At 44.6% G+C, this 23,948-nt stretch overlaps 1 protein-coding gene across 1 annotated transcript in view; it reads left to right on the top strand.

Moving 5' to 3' along the window:
- Window positions 1-5,127: 5,127 nt before the first annotated feature.
- HDAC7 (histone deacetylase 7) overlaps window positions 5,128-23,948 on the top strand; it is a 219,339-nt gene continuing 200,518 nt past the window's right edge. Inside the window, exon 1 of the mRNA XM_075902093.2 lies at window positions 5,128-5,283. Within this exon, the coding sequence (XP_075758208.1) occupies window positions 5,265-5,283 (19 nt within the window). The 5' untranslated portion in view covers window positions 5,128-5,264. The remainder of the gene's footprint in view (window positions 5,284-23,948) is intronic.

Here is a 23,948-nt window from a genome sequence, read left to right on the forward strand (position 1 = left end):
CAATGGCCTGCACTTTTATTGTTGTTTACATCTGCTGCATTAGAAGATGGCATTCCTATGGCTTCAAGAATTCTAGAGGGATTACAAAATCCCATTACAAAAATGTATTATGCTTTCTTAGCTTACATTTTGCCTGACATCAACAAGCTCAATTTGGAGTATCAAGCAGAAATATTTAGAATTCGTAAATTAAGGAATTCTATTAATAGTAGTGATAAAGGGATTCTCAGTAATTTCATCAAGCGAGAAAATTTGAAACCTAATGATATAAGTAAAATCAATATTAATGATCCTTCAACATATCTCAGGATAGATGACATTTATTGTGGTGCCACTGTAGAAAGCATTTACCTGGATAATTCAACAAAAATTTCCCAGAAGGAATTGCAAGAATTTCGAGTAAAAATTTTAAATGTCTATGTTTGCCTTACAAAGCAGATGTTTCAGCACTTTTTATCTTGTGAATTGTTTGCAAAATTGGAGTTGCTTGAGGCGTTGTACCCAGCTAATGTTATTGAGGGAAGGCCTAAATCAATTATCCCACTATTTATGAAATTTTCTAACCTAGTCGATGAAGAACATTATGAACAAATAAATAAAGAATGGAGGGAGCTGACAATGCAAGATCAACCTCCTAATGCTGAAAAAATGCCTGAAAAATTTTGGTTTAACATATCTCAAGAAAAATGTGGTGACGAATATCGCTTCTCTCTGTTGTCAAAATTTATGATCAATCTTCTTTCATTGCATCACTCTTCAGCAGCTGCTGAAAGAGTTTTCTCCTTACTCAACAACATTAAATTTAAAATTGCGCATCTCTGAAAATGTCCACCTCAAATGCGTTAATAAGATATAAATCTTTACTTCAAGACATTAACTGCATGACATGGAATCCACCAAAAGAGCTTTGTGATAGAATGCAACAAAAAGTTGGTATAGTAATGAAGCAGTTGATGAAAAAGTTCTCTTTTAACAAAATATAAAGTAAGTTGAACGTATTTCCTCCATTTCGATGTTTTAGTAAGATGTAATGTAAATTAAATGTATTTTTTCCAGTTTAAGATGTTTTATAGGGTTTATATATTGATGTTTAAAATTTGGTACGTTTTTGTGTGTTTTGGTACCTTTTCATGAAAAGTTTGGTACTATTACAAAATAAATGTTGGCAGCCCTGCCCGAAAGGCCCCAGTGGCGGAAGGAGACAGAAGCCTCTACTCTGCACTCACCGGAAGTAGGGTTGCCAGATGGTTTCAACAAAAATACTGGACACACTTGACATCTTATTTAGAAAATATTGGACATTTATATTTTCTCATTTTGTTTCCCAAACAGAAAGCTCAAATACTGGACTGTCCGGTTCAAAACTGGACACCTGGCAACCCTGCTGGAGAAGCAAGACCTTACAGAAGCAGAGAACTGGCCCAGGCCACTGGGCCCGCTGCTCCCAGACATCCCAGATGGACTCCCTGCCTGGCCCATGCTGCCGATGCGCTGGACCCCAAAGATTCGCCTGAAACCCAGGTACAGCCTCAGGGGAGTTTGGAAGTAGCCCAGGGAAATCTGGTGCTTTGTGAGCTGAGACAGAGCTCGGACAGCATTGTGGAGTGGATCCCCGCTGACCCAGCAGCAGACTGCTCTGCTGCAATGAGGACCCTGGGCTGGGACGCAGTGGTGGGGGTGGCCTGCGTCCCCCTTGCCACCCCACGCTCGGGTGGCAGACTCCCCCCTTGGCTGTGCCTGAATTGCAGCCGACACCCACTGCTGCCACACCCTGAACAAGGGCCTGGCTTTAGATTGTTTGCCTGCTGCCACACCCTGAGCTTTGGAACTCCTTTCTGTTTGTTTAACTGCTGCCATGCCCTGAACAAGGGCTTGGCCTAGAACTGCTGTTTCTTTGCCTGCTGCCACGCCCTGAACCAGGGTTCAGCCCCTGAACTGTTTATTGCACGGCGGCCACGAATTGAGGCCGGGCCCTTGAACTGTTTATTTATCATGCTGCCCGCCCCGAACTGAGGCCAGGCCCTTGAACTGTTTATTATTTGTTACCTGTTCCAAACTGAGGCTGGCTGTTTGAACTGTTAATTTGTTGCCCACCCTGAGCTGAGGCCGGGTGTTGAACTGTTTATTTGCTAGTTGCCCTAGACTGCAGCCTAGACGCCTGGTTGCTGCCAACCTGGTGGGAGGACCTACACGCAGAATCGCAGCCTCCGCTAATTCCTCAACTGACAGTGGAAAACATAATGGGTCGGAGTGGCAGCCCACTGACCACGAGGGGGAGCCACCCCTCCCCGAGAGCGACACACTTACAGAGGGTTATTCTGAAATAACTCCCTAGTATAGACCAGGTCTTTCTTACTAGCAGCTCTGGGAAGACATGGTGGCTATTTATTTTCATTGCTGGCAAACTTAACCAAGAGGCAAGTTCTCTACATGTCTCTGGGAAGGCTGTTTGCATGTTTTCAAGCATATACTTTTGATGCATGAATTGTTGTAATTAAACTGGTTAGAATATTCTGATGTAAGTTTCCATCAGACAATGCTGATCTGACTAAGTTGAAATGCTTCACAGGAACACATCAGTTTCATTAAAATGTTCAGAGAGATTATTAAAATGTTTCATTAAGATAAAAAATGTTCATTTTTGACTTATTTTTATAATATTATATAATCAGTCAAACATTACTATATTGTATTATATTAATGTAAACTATAAAGCTGAAACAAATCGTTTCAATATGGTTGAAATGACATATTTCAGAATACTTAGTGAAAAATCCCAAGATTTCAACTTTTTGTCTCGTGTGGGGGAAAACCCAAATTTCAATCTCTCAGACTTTTCTAGGGGATGGATATTCTGGTTCTATATGTAAACATTGAGGTTCCTGACATGATGCTGCAGGACTGTGCCTTAGAGTTTAGACATAGTGCATGTGTCTAGACTACAGGGTTTTGTCGACAGAAGTGGACTTTTGTCGACAAAACTATACCTGCGTCCACACTGCCTTTGAGTTCGACAAAACTCAGCAGTTTTGTCGACGTATGTAAACCTCATTCTACGAGGAATAACGCCTTTTGTCAACAGAGTTCTGTCAATAGAAGGCACTATTGCATCTACACTGTCCTTTGCGTCCACACTGTTATGTCGACAAAGCGGCTTGCTTTGTCGACAGAACTGGATGTAGTCTAGACGCTCTTTGTCAACAGAAGCTTTGTCAACAGTATCTGTCAACAAAACTTCTGTCGACGAAACCCTGTAGTCTAGACATACCCAGTAATTCTAAATGTGCCAGAGTGTGGCATATTATTATTTATTATTCTAAACCTGAAGACCTATGGAACTTGGGAGGAGAAGTAGTGTTGTGAGATTACTTCTGTATAGCACAATAGTGAGACCAATACTAGAATATGGCATCCAGTTCTGGTGTTCACGTTTTTAAAAGGCTGTTGAAAAAATGGAACACGTGCAGAGAAGAGTCACAGAAATAATTTGAGAGCTGGAAATAATGACTTGCAGTGAGAGACATAAAGCCTACGTCTACATTGGCATCCCATTCCGGAAAAGGGATGCTAATGAGACAAGTCGGAATTGCAAATCCGCGGGGGATTTAAATATCCCCCGTGGCATTTGCATTTACATGGCTGCCGCTTTTTTCCGGCTTGGGGATAAGCCGGAGAAAAGCGCCAGTCTAGACGCGAAAGTAGGAATAAGAAATCCTCCGGAAAAGAGCTTATTTTCCGGAGAATCGCGTCTAGACTGGCGCTTTTCTCTGGCTTATCCCCAAGCCGGAAAAAAGCGGCAGCCATGTAAATGCAAATGCCACGGGGGATATTTAAATCCCCCGCGGATTTGCAATTCCGACTCGTCTCATTAGCATCCCTTTTCTGGAAAGGGATGCCAATGTAGACGTAGCCAAGGAGCACAATCTAATTAGCTTATTTAAAAAAAAAAGGTCAAAGGGTAATTTGATGGCAATGTGTAAGTATCTTTGTGAAAAGAAAACACTGGCTATTATAAATCTCTTTTTTGTATTGGAGAAAGGCAGAACAAGATTCAGTCTGGAAATTAAATCCATACACATTCAAATGAGAAGTAAAGCACAATTTATTTAACAGGAGGGTGATTAACCATTGGAACTACCTGCTAAGGAAAGTGGTAGATACTATCTCCTGATGGTTTTCTATCCAGTCTGCATGCCTTTCTATTAGATCTGATTTAAAAACACAAGTTCTTAGGCTCTATACATGGGTAAGTGGGCAAGATTTTCTAGTCTGCATTATATGGGAGATCAGATTAGATGATCACCAGTGCCCATTCTAGCTTTACAGTCTGTGAATCTTGTGAATGAAAGCATGGGTCTTACAAGCTCTGAGTTCAAACCCAGCTGCGCTCTGAATGTTCTGTTTTATCTTGGACAAGTCACTTAATTTCTCTGGGCCTCAGTTTCCTCCATCAGTAATCTAAGGATAATAACTCTTCCTCTCTCCCTTGTGTGACCTCCCCTTGTGTTTCGTGCAGATAAAGCTATGTTAACACCCAGTTAGTAGATACGTTAGTTAACCCAACACAAAGAAGATATTGCTCTCTCCCTTCCCCCAAAGAAAAGAAAAGAAAAGAAAAGAAAAGAAAAGAAAAGAAAAGAAAAAAGAGAGAGAAAGAGAAAATTCTTTCTGATGACAATTTTCCCCCAGCTAGCAAACACAGATTGTATTAGCTAAACCCTCTCAGATGCTGCATACCAGATTAGTAACATTTCGGTAACACATTGCTAACATTTGACTCATAGGAACTTGGAAGGCTAGAGTTAGGAGAGGCGGAGAGCACTTTAGATTCCGAGACTCTCTGTTTTTTTTTTAAATGCCAACATTTCTTTCCTTAATCAAAAAAGAGCTTTGCCACCGACAGTTTCCATAGTGTTGCATGGTGCATGCGATAGGAGGGTTTAGTGGGAGTAGGGCTATGTGTGGCCCAGAGAGGAACCCAGCACAGCTTAGCTAATTTTTCTTCCACACGCCTTCGCCTCCCCCCCTTTCGTGTTCCCAGGGCCGGGTTGGCCAAGCTTTCTAGGTTTGATAAAGCATTTCCTTCCATTGTCATTCTATACGGCCTCTGGGCGCTTCTCTCAGTCCCTCCCCTTCTGCTTTCCCCTCTCTCGCTCTCTCTCTTTCTCACTGAACCTCAGTGAATCTTGTGATATGAAGACAGACTCCCTTAAGAAACAACTTGAATTATGAGACCTCATCTTCTAGGGCTTTAATTCTTCTGGATGCAAGGACTAAATCAGGGTGAGTAGGCTTCTTATTGTCCTGTTGGTCAGCTCTTCTGTAAATGTGACTGTGTTTCTGTCTGCAGGGAAATAAGTATGAATGTGGTAGGTGTTTTTCCCCACTGCTGGTACATTCTGGGCTCCTTTCCTCTGTCTCTGAGCCTGCAGAGGTAACATACAGCAGATGTGTGGAGGCTGGAAGGGCCCATGCATGAAAAATGCTGAGCACTACTTGGAATTGTGCGCCACTTTGGATGTATGTGAGAGTAAAATGTCCCTGTCGGATATAGTGGACCAGTTTCTGCTCTCAGTTACACCTCTGTCATTCCATCGGCTTGCTGAACAGGCCTGTCTGTGCAATTGAGCAGATTCTGGATTTTCAGAAGGGTAGGAAAGATTCTTACCTCCTCAAAGTCTCAGAAAAGGAAAACAAATATTATGGAATAGGACATAGACTGTGAGCCCGAGCTGAGCTCTTGGCTGGCATCTTTCTCATTGATATTGACAAAGTGTAATCCCAGCTGCAATGTTTTAAAGGACTTCAAAAGGAGATGCACCTGCATTGGAATCACTTCTGGCAGAAAACAGTAAGCTCCCCAGTTTACCAGGTCTGAGTTTAAGAGACAAGAAGTTCAAGGGGAGGGTGAGTTATCTGGGCCCAGCAGCTTTCTCCCACTGACATGCATATGTCACTTGTGTTACCTGCCTTTAACAGACTTTCTCAGTCTGACCTCATGTGAATTTAACCAATTTTGTATGTGGCCTATTTTTATATGAGATAGAATCAAAAGGAATGAAATATAAGGGAGGCAGACAGAGAAGCAGGGAAGATTTTCAGTGACCTGAAGCTTAGCTGTGCTAATATGGAAAGAAGAAGTCATTTGCTATGAATCTGTGGCATCTCATGGTGCTAAAATACTATTTCATGTGGCCCACAATCCACCAAACCGAGCAGATTTTGGAGACAGGTTTTTGGAAGGCAAATTCAAGGGGGGATTATAGACATTATGGGGCCATTATTGATAACATAGAGTCAGACCAGCTTCACCAGCTCTATTTTATCTGCAGACTACCATCACCGCCTTCTAAGATGCCTACTGTTGCTTTTGCCACATCTCTTGTTCAGAGTAAGGGTCTGCAGAGTTCATCATCCTGCTGGAGTGAAGTTTGTTGTACCAGCAAGAGTGGGGAAGGGAAGAGCTGGAAAGTGCACAAAATCATATTTTGTAAAATGTGCTAACTTGTAAATACCCCGCAATTTTCTCTGGAAACATCCCTTATGTTCTTGACTTTCTAACACCTAAGCCAAGCCCATTTCTAGAGACAGGGAGAGAGGGATGGGATACAGAGGTTATGAGTGAGGCACCAGCTCCCTGAATTGTCCAAAATTCCCATAATTTCTCCTGGGCTGTGTCTACACTGGCATGAATTTCCGGAAATGCTTAAAACAGAATAGTTTTCGTTATAAGTATTTCCGGAAAAAGAGCGTCTACATTGGCAGGATGCTTTTCCGGAAAAGCCCTTTTTCCGGAAAAGCATCTGTGGCCAATGTAGACGCGTTTTTCCGGAAAAGAGCCCCGATCGTCATTTTCGCGATCGGGGCTTTTTTCCGGAAAAGACTACTGGGCTGGCTACACTGGCCCTTTTCCGGAACAGTGTTCTGGAATAAGGACTTATGCCTGAGCGGGAGCAGCGTAGCTTTTCCGGAATAGCGGCTGATTTTGTACAGTAGAGCGTCGTTGCTTTTCCGGAAATTCAAGGGCCAGTGTAGACAGCTCGCAGCTTATTCCGGAAAAGCGGCTGATTTTCCGGAATAAGTGGCCCAGTGTAGACACAGCCCTGGAGACTAATAATGATCCTGGCTGTTAGGCTATGTCTACACCACAGAGGGGTTTTTTTGGAAAAATTACCATTTTTCCAAAAAAACTGCCATTTTTCCAAAAAAACTTCACTTATGTCCACACTGCAATTGTGTTCTTTTGGAAAAAAAATGAAAGAACAGAGGGGTTTTTCCGACATTGGTAAACCTCTTTCTACAAGGAAGAAGCCTTTTTCCAAAAGAGCTTTTGGTACCCTGGTGGCCACTCGGTCCATAATAATCACAGCTTACATGCAAGATATTGTCCACACTGAATGGAAGCTATCTGCTTTGGCTGTGTGCACACTCTCTTTTGGAAGAAGTTTTTTCGGAAGATCTCTTCCAGAAAAGCTTCTTCTGAAAGAAGCCTGCAGTTTAGATGAAGCCTTACAGACAATGTCAGAAACACAGACAGAACAAAGACAGAAAGAGGTGTGCTAGGAAGTTCCCCTTACAGACAAAATGACATGTTGTTTGCTCTTTATACAAGAAACCACACATGCAGAGATGGGTTCCAAATGATTGTGTTTACTATGTAACCCTTCTGCCCGGTAGTGCCAGCAGCAGCCAGGGCTGGGTTCAATATCTAGTGGCTCCTCTTCATCCATCCAACACAGAACTGGCTTGAGCCCCACCTAGTAACCTGGGAAATTCACACAACACCCCTGTGTGCCTCAGCAAGGCAATGCTTCCCCACTCACAAGCACAGAGTTTGGTTGTGTCTACACTGGAGCGATCTTGCGCCAAAGCTGCCTCTCTTGCGCAAGTAAACTGACATTCTAATGTATGAAATCAGGGCTTCTTGTACCAGAACTCTGATGCTCCTGCTCAGGAATAAGCCCTTTTGCACAACTGTTCTTGCGCAAGAGGCCAGTGTAGACAGGCAACATGAATTTCTTGCGCAAGAAAGCCCTACGGTTAAAATGGCCATCAGAGCTTTCTTGAGCAAGAGATCGTCTACACTGGCATGGATGCTCTTGCGCAAAAGCACATCTCTTGTGCAAAGCACATGCCTGTGTAGATGCTCTCTTCTGGAAGAGTTTTTGCACAAGAACTCTTCCGCAAAAGAGTTCTTGTGCAAGAAGCTGCCAGTGTAGACGTAGCCTTTGAGTGTAGAAAAGAACCCTTTAATAAAAGGGGAGGGAAGTGGTGTGGCATTAATTTGGGAAACACCACAAGCAGAGTTCATAACCAAAACCATGAACAAAAGTCCCATCCCAAGTAGGTTGGGAGGTGTCCTTTTCCTCTGAGGTTCTTAAATCTACCAATGTAAATGTTCCTGTTACATCCCCAACCCTCCTCTGCACCCTGCTCACAATTGCTGCCCTTCTCAGGGGAGACCCAGAGTTCAGAGGTGCATCCACAGAGTTCACCTCCCATCCTGAGTGGGGGGAAGGTAAGGAGGCATCTTACTCACTCTGCTGCTCACTCGCCATCCACCTGCTCACTGCCACTGCCCTGCTGGCCATTCGTCTCACCTCTCTGCTGACAGCTCCTTATGTCTCTCCATTGCCACTCTGCTGTTTGCTCATTGTGCTGCTGCCACTTGTCACATCTTCCACTGGCTTCTGGTGGATTTGGCTCAGGGCCAAACTAGTGATTTTAGCTCTTGGCCCAAAGCACAGTCCTGACACAAGAAATTCCAGAATCCACTGGAGTAAATTTAAAATAATAAAGAGACTCCTTATGGAGTCGGCTCTAGTTCTATCATTACAGCTCATGTCTGGAGAGCATGTAACTTCTCAGAGCTTTGGGAGACGAAACCTTGTCCATCTGAGATTCTTAACACTGAAAGTTTCTCTCCTTTGAACTCAATCATAGAATCATAGAGCTGCAAGAGACCTCAGGAGGTCATCAAGTCCAGCCCCCTGCCCAAAGCAGGACCAATCGCAACTAAATCAACCAGCCAGGGCTTTGTCAAGATGACACTTAAAAACCTCTAGGCATAGAGATTCCACCACCTCCCTAGGTAACCCATCCCAGTGCTTCACCACCCTCCTAGTGAAATAGTTTTTCTTAATATCCAACCTAGACCAACTTGAGACCATTGCTCCTTGTTCTGCCATCCATCACTCCTGAGAACAGCCTCTCTCCATCCTCTTTGGAACCTCCCTTCAGGAAGTTGAAGGCTGCTATCAAATCCCCCCTCACTCTTCTCTTCTGCAGACTAAATGAGCCCAAATCCCTCAGCCTCTCCTCATAGGTCATTTGCTCCAGCCCCCTAATCATTTTGGTTGCCCTCCGCTGGACCCTCTCCAATGAGTCCACATCCTTTCTGTAGTGGGGGAGGAGGGGACAGAACTGGACACAGATGTGGCCTCACCAGAGCCAAATACAGGGGAATAATCACTTCTCTAGATCTGCTGGCAATGCTCCTTCTAATGCAACCTAATATTCCATTCGCCTTCTTGGCTACAAGGGCACACTGTTGACTCATATTCAGCTTCTCATCCACTGTAATCCCCAGCTCCTTTTCTTCTGAACTGTTACTTAGCCATTCGGTACCTAGCCTGTAAAAAAGCTTGGGATTCTTCCATCCCAAGTGCAGGACTCTACACTTGTCCTTGTTGAACCTCATCAGATTTCTTTTGGCCCAATCCTCTAATCTGTCTAGGTCACTCTGGACCCCATCCCTGCCCTCCCACGTATCTACCTCTCCCCCTTAGTGTCATCCACAAACTTGCTGAGGGTGCAATCCATCCCCTCATCCAGGTCATTAATAAAGATGTTAAACAAAACTGGCCCTAGAACCGATCCTTGGGGCACTCCACTAGAAACCTGACATGAAGCCGTTAATCACTACCCATTGGGCCTGACAATCTAGCCAGCTTACATCAATCTTACAGTCCATTTATCCAATCTATACTTCCTTAACTTGCTGTCAAGAATATTGTGGGAGACTGTATCAAAAGCTTTGCTAAAGTCAAGGTATATCACATCCACTGACTTCCCCATGTCTACAGAGCCAATTACCTCATGATAAAAGCTAATTAGGTTGGTCAGGCTCGGCTTGCCCTTGGTGAATCCATGTTGACTATTCCTGATCACATTCCCTTCTTCCAAGTGCTTCAAAATAGATTCCTTGAAGATCCTCTCCATGAATTTTCCAGGGACTGATGTGAGACTGACCGATCTATAGTTCCCTGGTTGTCCTTCTTCCCTTTCTTAAAAATGGGCACTACCTTTGCCTTTTTCCAATCATCTGGGACCTTTCCCGATCTCCACAAATTTTCAGAAATAATGGCCAAAAGATCTGAAATGACATTTGCCAAGTCCCTCAGTACACTCGGATGCATTAAATCCAGCTCCATGGATTTTTGTATGTCTAGCTTTTCTAAATAGTTCTTAATCTGTTCTTTCTCCACTGAGGGCTGCCCACCTCCGTCCCCTACTGTGTTGCCTGGAGCAGCAGTCTGGGAGCTGACCTCATCTGTGAAGACAGAGAGAAAAAAAGCATTGAGTACTTCAGATTTTCCCACATCATCAGTCATTAGGGCTATGTTTACGCTACAAGGTTTTTGAGCAAATACCTTGTAGTGTCCACACCTCAAGCGCGTTTTTGCGCAAAAAAAATTACAGTAAATAGACAGGACAGAGAGCTTTTACTGGTAGTTATTCCTCTCCCCACAAGGAATAACTCCTTTTTGTGCTACAGCTCTTGCACAAAAAGGCATGTGTGGATGCTCTGCAAGCATTTCTAGTGCAGAAAAATTAATAATGGCCATCAGAGCTTTCTCGTGCAAGAGTGTGCATGCAGTGTGGACTCTCTCTTGCGCAAAAGCACATCATTTTTGCGATGCGCTTTTGAGGTGTAGACGCGCTTATGCATAAGACATTTTTGCGCAAAATCCCCATCTTGCACAAAAGCTGTTCTTCCTAAAAAAAAAGCAGAACGGCTCTTGTGCAAGAGGGGGTTTTTGCACAAAAAGGAGCCATATAGATGGCTCCTTTTTGCTCAAAAGCCTCTTGCGCAAAAAGTGGCTGCTCATTAATTGTGCAAATGAGGCATGGCGATATTCCACACTTTGCCTCATTTGCATTTTTCTTGCGTAAAACAGCACAGTGTAGACGTAGCCTCAGTGTGTGACCTGCTTGCTTATTGCTGACTGTAAGCATCCCAGGAAGAGAGCTACAGAGGCAAAGTAATATGAGGCATAGCAGAGTAAATGGTGACACAGCCCACACCAGTCTGGATTGCCCCCCAACATCAAACCGTCAAAGGGAAAAATGCCAAATCTCGTTTAAGATTGAACTTGATCAATTTATAGATGAGATGATATGCTGAGATTGCTTACAATGGCATGTGGCCCATCTATGACTGCTATCAAGAAATATCTCCAGTGACAGGCAGGGCCCTCAGATGGGGGCGGGGAGGGAGAAAGATACACTTTATCTGGGGGTCCAGCCCAGCCTGCAAATTGTGGTATGTATGTGGGAGGGGGCCTGTGCTTGGGCCCTGACAACAGGAGATGAGATGCTAAATGGGATGGGTTCTGAGTTACTAGAGAGAATTTGTTCCCAGGTATCTGGCTGATGGGTCTCACCCATGTGTTCAGGGTCTAACTAATGACCATATTTGAAGTACTTTCTTCTAAGACTGTCTGAGACCATAAGGGTTTTCACCTTCCTCTGCAGCGTGGAGAACAGATCTTTCGTTAGTTTGAACTAGAGTTCACGCCCATGTTCCTGGGCTGCTCTCCTGCTTTCCGTTCTGGGTCTAGTTTTAGACAATGACATCCTCTTAGCTCCATGTCCACGGTCCTGGGATGCTCATGTCTCATTGAACATGTTTCACACCTCCTCTTTTTCTGTCTTCTAATCTGCAGAAGCCTCTGCAGGTCTGGAGGTTGTGCTGAAGGCCTCTGTCAGGCATGCAAAGCACAAGGCCGCTATTTTCAGTGCATGCCTGTCCTGGGTCTAGGACAAAGGTGCTATTTAATAATCACTCCCTTTGTTACACTGAAGTGTAAGTCAGAACTGAATTAGTCTCCTTAGCTGTTCAATGAACAAGTTTGCTGTTCCCGTCATGGTGAGTGTGGCACAGTGGCATGAGCAATGGGCCCTGTGCTGCAACTTCTGGGCAACCCTCGTCAGGAGCACAGGTGGACAATGGCCCCACCCCCAGCACCATGGCCGGTGTGTTTAGCCTCCTTAAACCTGGTCTTTGTCCGAAGCTTGGCTCCGGGGCAGAGGGAATTGTGGCTGTGAAAGAACACAGGAATCCTAACCTCCCTTCTCCTAACTCTGCTGGTAGCAGTTGCCCTGGGCTTGCAGATTCTGAGGTCAATGTCAATCCCTGCACATAGGCCATGGCTGAGGGACCCAGAAATCACTGTGAGTGGGGGGATCATATGCTATATTGCTTGGGGGTATGAGCACATGTAATGAAAACTTCCACAGTCTGCCTGAGGTGACCCTATGTGATATCAGTCTCCTGACAGCCACAGAGGTGGCAACTGAGCCAATGCTGCAAGTGTCTGGGTACAGACCTGGTCCTCATGCTGCTATGCTGTGCACCACAATGATACTAGCAGAGCTAATAGTGGATGTGCATGGGAAAGAGTCCTACTATGGTGGAAGAAACAAGGCAGCCCTTCCCAGCAACCTTCTGCATTGTATCCCCATGAAAGTTTCCTGGAGATCTGCACAGAGGATTCCCAGGCCATCCCTGTGCACACAAACTGTGTTTTTTAGGGGACACCCTCTGCATAGTCGGCCCCAATGGCACTCAAATACCGACACACTTCATTTTTATCCTCATATTAAACATAAAGTATAAGAGCATGTAATCCCTTCTATATGATTGGAATTCCATACTCCCCAGCGGTGCCTTCCCTGGCATCACACTTGGCCAAGATGCTGTCCTACATCTGGCTGGGTTGCTTGAGGTTAGAAATAGCTCCTGGATCTCAGGGAGAAACCATCCCACTCACCTTTCCCCCGTTTTCCTCCTCTCCCGGCTCCAGAATGTCCTCCTCGTTGGTGCCTGAGGAGGCCCAGGACTCAGACTCCTGTGTGGTATCCATGCTACATTTGGGGTAGTAGAGGGGTCACCACTGAGAATCCAGTGCAGCTCATTGAAGAAGAGGCATGTCGGAGGTGCAGAACCAGAATGACTGTTCATCTCCTTTGTCTTGTGATATGCCAGTGAAGTTCTTTGACATTTACGTGGCCCTGCTGCATGTCCCTGGCATAGACCTCCTCCCCCAGACCTCATGAAAGCTTTTTGTAGGTGTCAACGTTTCTGTTGCTGGATTAGAGCAGTGTTTGCATGGACTCTGCTCCCCACAGACAGACCAAGAAGATTCACCACATTCAATATTGTGGGATACCTCCTGGAGGCCAGTTCAGTTGATTTAAACAATGATGCATCTACACTACCTCTCTGTCAACCCATCAACATTGAATTAAGCACTATGCCTCTTGCGGAGGTGGAGAGATTAAGTCAACATTACAAGTGACTTAGGTCAGTAGAAGGGACCTTGTTCTGTCAGGCTAGGTTTATAGCGTAGGCCAGGCTTCAACTGCCCCCCCGCCCCAGTCTTCATGCACATCCTCCTTTGGGGCTGGATCTCTGCCAGACTGGCTGTGGCTGGGCTCTTGGACTGCTCCCTGGACCAATCCCTCCACTCAGAGTGGCACTTTCTTGCAGCTCAGCCCTGCACCCTCCTTCCAGCAAGCCAAGCTCCTGTTGAGTAAGGAGTCACTTGTCCCCCTTAAGCAGAGCTCAGCTTCCCACTTGAGCAATGTAGACAGCCGGGTCTCTTGGGGCAGAGAGGACAGTTTCTCCCGACTGCCTACCCCCTAAATTGTCAGGGTTCTGGGGGACTGGGAAGCAGGGCTATTCCTCAGCAGTTGCCATGTGGAACAAGGCACAATAGAATGCAGGACAGTGGACTAGAAGCAGCATAGTCCTCTGCCAGAGCACTAACTGAGTCAGGAAGCTTGGGTAATGCTCCCCACTGATCTTCCTTTGCTCAGTGCTTTGAGATCTGGGAATGAAAACATTCCGTTAACACTTCTACTAGTCAGAGCTGGCAGCAACAAGGGCCAGGGATTCCTTCTCAACAACACAACACAAAACCAGCTCAAGCCCCCACCCAGAGACCTCAGACAATTATACATCACCCCCGGGGTACCTTGAAGAGGCACAGCACAAACAGTTCCACTGCCCTGGATTTACACCTCAAGAATAATAGCCCTTTATTACGCCTGCTCCATTAACAAAAGAGCTGGGGATACACCACCAAACAAAAGTGATCATTTAGACAAACAATCCCAGTAGGCTGAGCACCAAGGTAGAGGGCGGGGGAAAGAGAGACAAGCAAGATCAGCCCCTGTCGTCCTCTTCCATAGCCCATCACTAGATGTCAGCAGAGAGCTCATTCTCATCGTCATTGCTTACAATGAAATGGGCTCCTCGGCTTCCTTGTGTGCCGACTTGTTCTGACATCATGAAGATCTAAAGATTAAAGATAAATGGATTAAGAATAAGGGGGAAAGTTGTGGCATCATTGAAGTAACAAGGCAGAATGTTTAAATAGCAACTGCTAAAGTTAAATATTTTTAAATCTGCAGAGCCAGATAACTTGCACAAAAGAGTGTTAAAGAAATTGGCCAAGGAGCAATCAAAGCCATGCTATTGATATTTACCAATGTTTGGAACACATGAGATTACTTAACCACTGGAACAATTTAACAAGAGCCGTGGTGCCTTCTCCATCACCATGCTTTTAAAAGTAAGATTGGATGTTTTTCCAACGGATCTTCTCTAGTTCAAATGCAGATCCAGGCTAGTCCTGTGGTCTGTGTTACTCAGGGGATCAGAGTAGATGAGCTCACTGACCCCTTCTGGCCTTGGAATCTGTGAATCCATTTGCAAACCTTCCATTATGCACATGCGCAAATTATGTGGCTTCTGTGCCTCCATTTTCTCTTCTTGTAATATGGGGGCAACAATAACTTATCAGAAAGTGATTGTAAGTTAATGTTCTTAACATCTGTGACCCCCTCAGACAAAAGGTGCTGCCAAAATCATTAGTATATTATAAGGTCTTTGGGCCCAGGACCATCTGTTTATACAGCATAAATCACAATACAGACCTCAACCATGACTCAAATGCAAGGTGCAATCACAATACAAATTTATTTATTATTATTATTATTATTATTATTATCACCTTTCTGCAGGTTGACCACAGCAGAAACCATGATAAGTATTTTCCTTTCCGAAACATTTTAAAAAAATCTGTTTTTGTATGTAATATGTCTCAGCAGCATAAATCACTGAGCTTCTTCTCTAATAAAAACACCAACACCTGACATTGATGAAGTGCCTGGGTATTTGCAAAAAACAATAAGGGGGCCACTTATGCATACCCTGAACTTCTGACATTCCAGTACTTCTGATGCAGTTGAAGCCCATCCTCACCTGCATAATCCTCTCAGCAGCGTGATCTTGCTCACATGGTGTATGTGAGATCAAGTCACATGGAGAATACCATTTTGCACAGCACACTGCACTACCCCCATCACAGTGACTTTGTATGCAGACAGGCAGAGGCAATGATACCAGATAAAACCAGGTACAATGTCGGATAGGGCCAAACTGCTCCAAAAACAGGCTTAGTGCTGGGCAAATGGCCAGCCTGCCAAGCCATGAAAAAAAGGTTGGCCCATGGAGTTGGGGTGTTGCTATATTCTATGCAACTGGCATAAGAAGAATTCCTGTCTTTTACAGTTGCATGAAAACAGTAAGGCTACGTCTACACTATGAGTTTTCTCAGTAAAAAATATGCTAATGAGGGCTCATTTGCATGAGTCGTGATCTCATCTGCATATTTTCTGCTGATCCGTTTTTGTCCTGGGGTTTTTGCACAAAAAGAAGCAGCGTGGACCTTTTCTTTTTGTGCAAAAACTCCTTTTTCTGTAAGATTGTATACCGATCTTGCAGAAAAAGGGGTTTTTGCGCAAAAATAAAATGTCCACACTACTTCTTTCGCAAAAACCCCAGCGCAAAAACGGATCTGCAGAAAATATGCAAATGAGATTGCAACTCATGCAAATGAGTCCCTCATTAGCATATTTTTTGCCTAGAAAACTTGTAGTGTAGACGTAGCCTAACAGTGTGCTCCGGCAAGAAAGCCAAAGAGAATCGCTGCTGGGACTCAGGTATACAGCTGACACCGTTCCTTCAGGCTCTCAGGTGGAGTCATATTTTTATTAAGAGAGGTCTCCTTACTGTAGCTTAGCAGTGATCACCTTCTGGCAACCTTCCACAGCCTCTTCTGTTGATGCTGTTCTTGTGTGTATAAAATACTTGAATAACCATTGGAATACACAGGCACAATGCAAATGACTCTGTAATTTGGTGGTCAGAGTATTCACCTCGAAACCCACATTCAAGTGTCTGCTCCAATGAGCAGTCAAGTGGAACAGCTTCAAACCGGAGAGGTAAAGGAAGCTCTGCCTCTAAGCACTGCATAACCCAGAGGTCAGGGTGCCTCTTTCCCCACCCTGGGCAGTGGGCACCCAAGCTCAAATCCCTACTTCCCATCAGGCAAAGGTTGGGTTGCCAGGTATCCGGTTTTGAACCGGACAGTCCAGTATTTGAGCTTTCTGTTCGGGAACCAAATAGAGAAAATATAAATGTCGGGTATTTTCTCAATAAGATGCAATGTAGATTGTGATGTAATATCAAGTGTGTCCGGTATTTTTGTTGAAACCATCTGGCAACGCTAGGTGAAGGGGGGGATGGAACTCATGGCTCCCACATCCTTGCAGCAATAACTATGGCTCTAAATATTTTACAGGGAGCATCAATATCTCCTGTTTTGTGATACCAGCCCTTAAAAAAATGCTTGGAAGCGAAGTGTTTTGTTCCAAGTGAGGCTTTGACCAGCCAAACTCTGTTGATTTGCTGAAAGGTTGGGTATTTTTCTAGCTTTCATTTGAGTTTAACACTTTTTTTTTTTCCAATCACAACTGCCAACAACCAAAAAAAATCAGTTAGGGTACGTCTACACTACAGCGCTAATTCGAACTAACTTAGTTCGAATTAGTTAATTCGAACTAAGCTAATTCGAACTAATGCGTCTAGAACTAAAAACTAGTTCGAATTAGTGTTTTGCTAATTCGAACTAGCGAGTCCACACTGATTGGACCCTGAACCAGGCTTAAGGATGGCCGGAAGCAGTGCCGGCAGGGCATCAGAGGAGGACTTAGAGCATGGAGATGCTGTCTCAGGCTAGCTGAGGGCTGCGCTTAAAGGGTCCTGACCCCCACCCCGGACAGACAGTTCTCAGGGGTGCCCCGCTTGCAAAGCAGTCCTGGCTTGGATTGCCCGGAGTGCCCACACTGGGCACATCACAGCACTCGGCCATCAGACCAGCTGCACTTGCCGCAGGCTGCCATCTGGGGAGAGGGGACAATTGGTGGGCTGCAGGAGAGCTTCTACCCCCAGAAGGCCGCAGAGCCAGCCCAGTCCTCCCCATCGGGGGCTCGTACCCCATTCCTCCCTCACCTCCTTCCACTTACCCTTCCCTAGCCCCTTTTCTTGATGTACAAAATAAAGGACAATTGTGGTCAAAAATGGAATCTGTTTTTATTGAACAAAACTGGGGGAGACTGAGAAAAGGAGGTGGGAGAGGGGAAGAGAGAGGCTGGGAGAGGGGAGGGCAACTAAAATGATCAGGGGTTGGGAACAGGTCCCATATGAAGAGAGGCTAAAGAGACTGGGACTTCTCAGCTTAGAAAAGAGGAGACAGAGGGGGGACAGGATAGAGGTCTCTAAAATCGGGAGTTGGGTGGAGAGGGTGCATACAGAAAAGTTCTTCATTAGTTCCCATAAAGAAGGACTAGAGGACACCAAAGGAAAGGAATGGGTAGCAGGCTTCAAACTAGTAACAGAAAGTTGTTCTTCACAAAGCAAAGAGTCAACCTGTGGAACTCCTTGCTGCAGGAGGCTGTGAGGGCTAGAACTAGAACAGAGTTTAAAGGGAAGTGAGATCAAGTCATGGAGGTTGGGTCCAAGAAGTGGTATTAGCCAGGGGGTAGGAGTGGTGTCCCTGCCCAAGGTTTGTGGAAGGCTGGAGAGGGATGGCACGAGACAAATGGCTTGGTCACTGTCTTCGGTCCATCCCCTCCAGGGTCCCTAGGGCTAGCCGCTGTCGGCAGACAGGCTACTGGGCTAGATGGACCTTTGGTCTGACCCAGGACGGCCATTCTAAGCTCAGGGCTCAGGGTCGGGGATCTCAGTGGACCCCCTTGATTCTCTTGCACACCTGCTCCTGGGTGTCCAGGCTGGCAGCTCTCCTGCCCTAGCTGGCCACTTTCCTGTGCCTAGTGCGGAGATCGTGGACGAGGTCCACGATGTGTGCACTAGCCCAGGCGGGTGCCCGCCTCTTGCGGTCCCGGGCAAGCTCCCGGGAGCCGCCAGCCTGGTCCCGGGAAGAGGGGGAGGGCTGGGGGCATCGGGTGGGTGGCTCGTGCCATGCCAGGTGCAGGGTCTGCTGGCTGGGTGCTGGCAGGCTTGCACCTGGCACGGGCACCGTAGCCAGCCTTTGCTACTTTAAGGGGTCCGGGGCTGGGAGGGGGGCAGAAGAGTTTCCCTGGTGTTGGCCAGAGTGGCCACCAGGGAAACCTGGGGAGGGCTAGCCTCCCACTAGTTCGAATAAGGGGCTACACACCCCTTAATTCGAACTAGCTAGTTCGAACTAGGCTTAATCCTCGTAAAATGAGGTTTTCCTAGTTCAAACTAAGCGCTCCGTTAGTTCGAATTAAATTCAAAGTAACGGAGTGCTAGTGTAGCGCCTATGAAAGTTAGTTCGAACTAACGTCAGTTAGTTCGAACTAACTTTGTAGTGTAGACATACCCTTATTTGCCCAACTCTTCTCACAACCTTCTTTGTCTTAACTAACTAAAAAAAACCTAGTGTTGCCTGCAACTTTTGTCTCCTCACTACTCAGCCCCTTTTCCAGATAATTTCAAATATTTAAAACCTGTCCTCTGAACTTTCAGCTAGATTCAATACAGTATTCTTCATTTTACTCTGACAGCATCCTGCCTGTCTCTTTAAAGTGTGTGCAGCCATTTTAACAGGTGGCCTCACTCTCCTGTGAGACAGGTCTTACTTCCTGTTTCCCCATCAGCCCATGCTCCAGTCCCTTAAATTAAGTTGCTGCTGAAGAAATGTCAGCAGGCAGGCTGGCTTGGAGAAGTCCCCATTCTCTTTACGATGGTGTCCTGGTTTGTGTTCTGTCCCCCAAGCCTACAACCAGCTCTTTCCCTTCCTGTGGGAGGAGATGTCTGCCTGTTTGGAGTGGTTCAGCAGAGGTTTCCGAGCCTTTTCTGCTGTTCCTTCCCATGGGAGATTCATGTGCCCTATATATCCCCTTTTTCTTAGAAATAGTATTTCTGTTGATGCCTGAGGTCTGGGAGCCCAACCTGAGTAGGGCCCCCTCCTGTCCTTGGCCCATGAACATCGCCACTCTAGGACTCACTTTGGATGGGCACAAATAGGAGATATTGTCCAAGGGGGGTGCATGCGCATCAGCCTCTCTAGAACTGTGTAAGCTGGAATGGGCCCCTCCATGCACCTCATGTCTCCTTCTTGTTCTTCCAGCCTGACAGGAGCTGGGCAGTAAGGTCCTCACATAAACTCCTCACAGGGTGAGCCCTACATTTGGAAGACTAGTTCTGCATGGTATCCCTTCACAGGGTCCTCCTAGCTGGGCTTGGATGTCACTTGGCCAGCCATTACTCATGCCATATGAGTTCTGTGGCTAAAGGAATTTTCTGGGGCTGGCCAGGGCTGTGCCCTTCCCCAGTATGAAAGGGACTGTAACAAAAAGAAAATTAAAAGGCCAGAGCAATCCTGGGGCTTTGTTTGAAATGAGTCGGCCTTCTCCATCTGTGGACACCCATCAGATATTAGAAATGGTAACACGCAGAAACCTGTAGGGAAACATTTTAACCTGTCTGGGCATTCATTAATGGATTTAAATTTAGCCATTCTTCTACAAAGGAATTTCACAAGCCAACTACAGAGAGAGTGTGTGGAACTGACCTTAATATATAAATTTGACACTGTTGTCCTGAGGTTGAACAAAGACTTGAACTGTTACAAAACCAACTTTCCTTACATTCAACACTCCATTGACATTAAAAGCTAAGTATGGGACACTTCCATACCACTCAATTAACCTAATTAGCAACAGCACTACAATTAACAGATATTTTTTTCTTTCCACACTCTCTTATTTTTCTTCTATATATTCTGAGGGTCCCCCTTTTTTCTCCACTCAAGCTCATCTGAGGAAGTGGGCTTTGCCCACGAAAGAATCACCAAAGCAAATACTGTCCTCACAATTGACATACCCAAGAAAATGTTGAAAGAAACTGAAACAAGATGAGGCAGAAAAATAGGTTGAATCTGGAGTAGGATTGCTTCTCAATAAGCCTTATAGAGAATAATTAAAATGGAGAAATTTGGACTAGTGCTCTGTTTTGGCACAGCTAAATCAATGCTTAAAGTTTGAAAACTTGAAGAAAATCTTATTTGAAACCAAACAGACTTTTAGCCCTTTTTTGTTAAAATATAGTGAATGATAAGAATTTATAGGGATGAAGAAAAAAAATACTCTTGGTGGAATTCTGTTTTTAAAAATTTACCAAAAGAAATTTAACAGAAACATTTTAACAATTCCTTTTTTAAAGAAATCCAAAATAAAAATGAGCTTCATAAAAATAACATGGTATTTTTGAAAAATACAAGCATTTTAATAAAGCATGTACATTTTCCTTTTATTTTCAAAACAAAAAGAAAAACCTTAATTAACTTATGGACCCGAGCAATGCCAGGTACATCTGCTAGTTTACTTATAATTACCATTACTGCTGGTTTTTAAAATTATTTTCTCTTAGCTGTGACTATAACTTACAATAATAGAATCATAGATGAGGATTGGAAGAGAGCTCAGGAGACCATCTAGTTCAACCTCCTGCTCAGAGCAGGAGCAACCTCATCTAAATCATCCCAGCCAGGGCTTTGTGAAACCTTGACCAAGAAATGTTGACCTTGACAAAAAATATTTGACAACTCCTGTGGCCCTTTAGGGCTGATGCCTAGAGGTATGTCTACACAGTAGCGAGTACCTCAAAATAAGCTATGCAATTTGAGCTATGCAAATTGTGTAGCTTATTTCAAAACAAGGGACTGTCTACACACCGCTAATTTCAAAATAAATTGATATTCCGGCATCTTTCTTAATCCTCATGCAAAAAGGCTTACAGGAAGCTGGAAGAAGAAGCATGTTATTCTGAATATATTTCAAAATTACGAGCGTGCTGGTAAGACACGCAGAACGCTATTTTAAGATAATGGACATTATCCCAAAATAGCGCCTCTATGTCGATGTACCCTAAATGCAGCTCTGGTTGCAAGCAGTAGGGTTCCCCCATCTCTGTGAACCTTCTGTTGTTTAAATCAGGAATAACACTGCTGGTCAATGCCCCAGCCAGTATGACTTGGTTTATTCAGCTTCAGTACTGACCTCATGAATGTGAAAAACAAGGCTGCCCTGACTCTTGGGTTTGGGCATTTGCCATGGAAGGAACAGCAGTGAGAAGGGAAGAGGATAAGGGCCTTTTACAAGGTTACAGGCTTTTTATTTTTGGACTCACTTCCCTAATACTGGAGGTGACCCAGACCTCCAAGCCGCTAGAGCTTTGGGCCCTTTGTTTGTTTAATTGTAGTGCTGTTTGTTTTTGATCAGAGACACTAGATAGGGCACTTCCTCTGCAGGCAGGAAGCAGTGATTTCCTGTTAACTTGCAGGCCAACTCTCACTATGCAGGAAGCTCAGCTCTGCTGAGTGTTCACTTTTCATGAAACATTTTAGGAAAGATTTTTCTGGTAATGTTTTGTTTTCTCTTTTGTCCCCTGCTAATAGGGTTTGCATTGCTGGGATCCCAAAGGAAGATTCAGTGATCATACTGAATCAGCATTAGGAAATCGGATCACACGGAACTCACCTAAAATATTTACAGATGCTACTAAACTTTCTGTTTTAGATTTATGCCTGTAAATCACAGGAAAGATCAGAGCTGATAAGCTGCCATTCCCATGATACCCAGACCTGCCTCTCTACCCAGTGAATAGATTACATTCATGCTTAAATGGAGAACTTAAAAAACAACTAATAGTTATGCAGCATTCATTGTTTTTTAAGTTTTTTCAGTTACAGACTAACACAGCTACACTTCTGAGACAGATAATGAGAGTCTCTCTCTCTTATCACAATACAAAATTTACATTAAAAACTGCCATTAAGATTGCAAGCATTCAACTATGAGGGAATGTCAGAATTAGGAATGCAACCTTAATTAGGGTTGCCAACTTTCTGATTACAGCAAACAAAACACATATGCCCTGCCTCTGCCCTCATGTCTCACCCCTGCCCTGCCCCTTTGCCTAGGCCTTGCCCCTACTCACTCCATCACCTCTCCCACTTGTCACTCACTGTCTCTCACCTGTGCTCACACATTTTCACTGAACGGAGGCAGAAGGCTGGGGTGCAGGCGGGAGCTCTGGGCTGGTGCATAGTGCAGGGTGCAGACTCGGGCAGGAGTTGGAGTGCAAGAGGTGGCTCATGGCTAGGGTAAGAGGTGAGGGTGTGGGAAGGGTAGAGAAGACTGGAAAAGGGCAAATATAGTGCCCATCTATAAAGAACAACCCAGGAAACTACAGACTAGTCAGCTTAACTTCTATGCCAGGAAAGGTAATGGAGCAAATAATTAAGAAATTCACCTGAAAACATTTGGAAGACAATAACATGACAGGTAACAGCCAGCATAGATTTGTAAACAACAAATCATATCAAACCAATCTGAGAGCTTTCTTTAATGGGATAACAAGTCTTGTGGATAACAGGGAAGGGCGCTTGTGGTATACCTAGACTTTAGTAAAGCATTTGATATGGTCTCATGTGACCTTCTTATTAATAAACTAGGGAAATACAAGCTAGATGTAGCTGCTATAAAGTGGGTGCATAACTGGCCAGATAATCGTTCTCAGAGAGTAATTATTGATGGTTCACAGTCCTGCTGGAAGGGCATAACAAGTGGGATTCCGCAGTGTTCTGTTTTGGGACTGGTTCTGCTCAATATCTTCAGCACTGATTTAGATAATGTCATAGAGAGTAAGCTTATAAAGTTTGCAGATTATACAAATCTGAGGCTATGTCTACACTACAAAGAAAAGATTGAAAAAGACGCTTTTCTGACATTTGGCCTGTATACACGGGGCTAAATGTTGGAAAAAAGCCCTCTTTTGGAACATCCCTTCTTTCTTGTAGAATGAGATTTACAGGGATGCCAAAAAAACGCATCTGCTTTTCTGAATTTTTTTTTCAGAAAAGCAGACGAATTCCTTGGACTTGGCAGAGCATTTCCAGGATACCTTGAAAAAGTTCTGCAGTTTAGACATAGCCTGAGAGGGGTTGCAAGTGCTTTGGAGGATAGGGTCATAATTCAAAATGATCTGGACAAACTGAAGAAATGGTCTGAGGTATATAAAATGAAGTTTAATACAGACAACTGCAAAGTACTCCACTTAGGAAGGAACAATCAGTTTCATGTGCATTCTTGGATGCATTCACAAGTGTTGTGAGCAAGACACGAGAAGTCATTCTTCCGCTCTACTCGGCACTGATTAGGCCTCAGTTGGAGTATTGTGTCCATTTCCATGTACCACATTTCAAGAAAGACATGGAGAAATTGGAGAAGGTCTAGAGAAGAGCAACAAAAATGATAAAAGGTCTAAAAAA

This window comes from Pelodiscus sinensis, chromosome 31, assembly GCF_052426305.1.
Source record: "Pelodiscus sinensis isolate ZL-2025 chromosome 31, ASM5242630v1, whole genome shotgun sequence".
In the NCBI taxonomy this organism is placed as follows: domain Eukaryota; kingdom Metazoa; phylum Chordata; order Testudines; family Trionychidae; genus Pelodiscus; species Pelodiscus sinensis.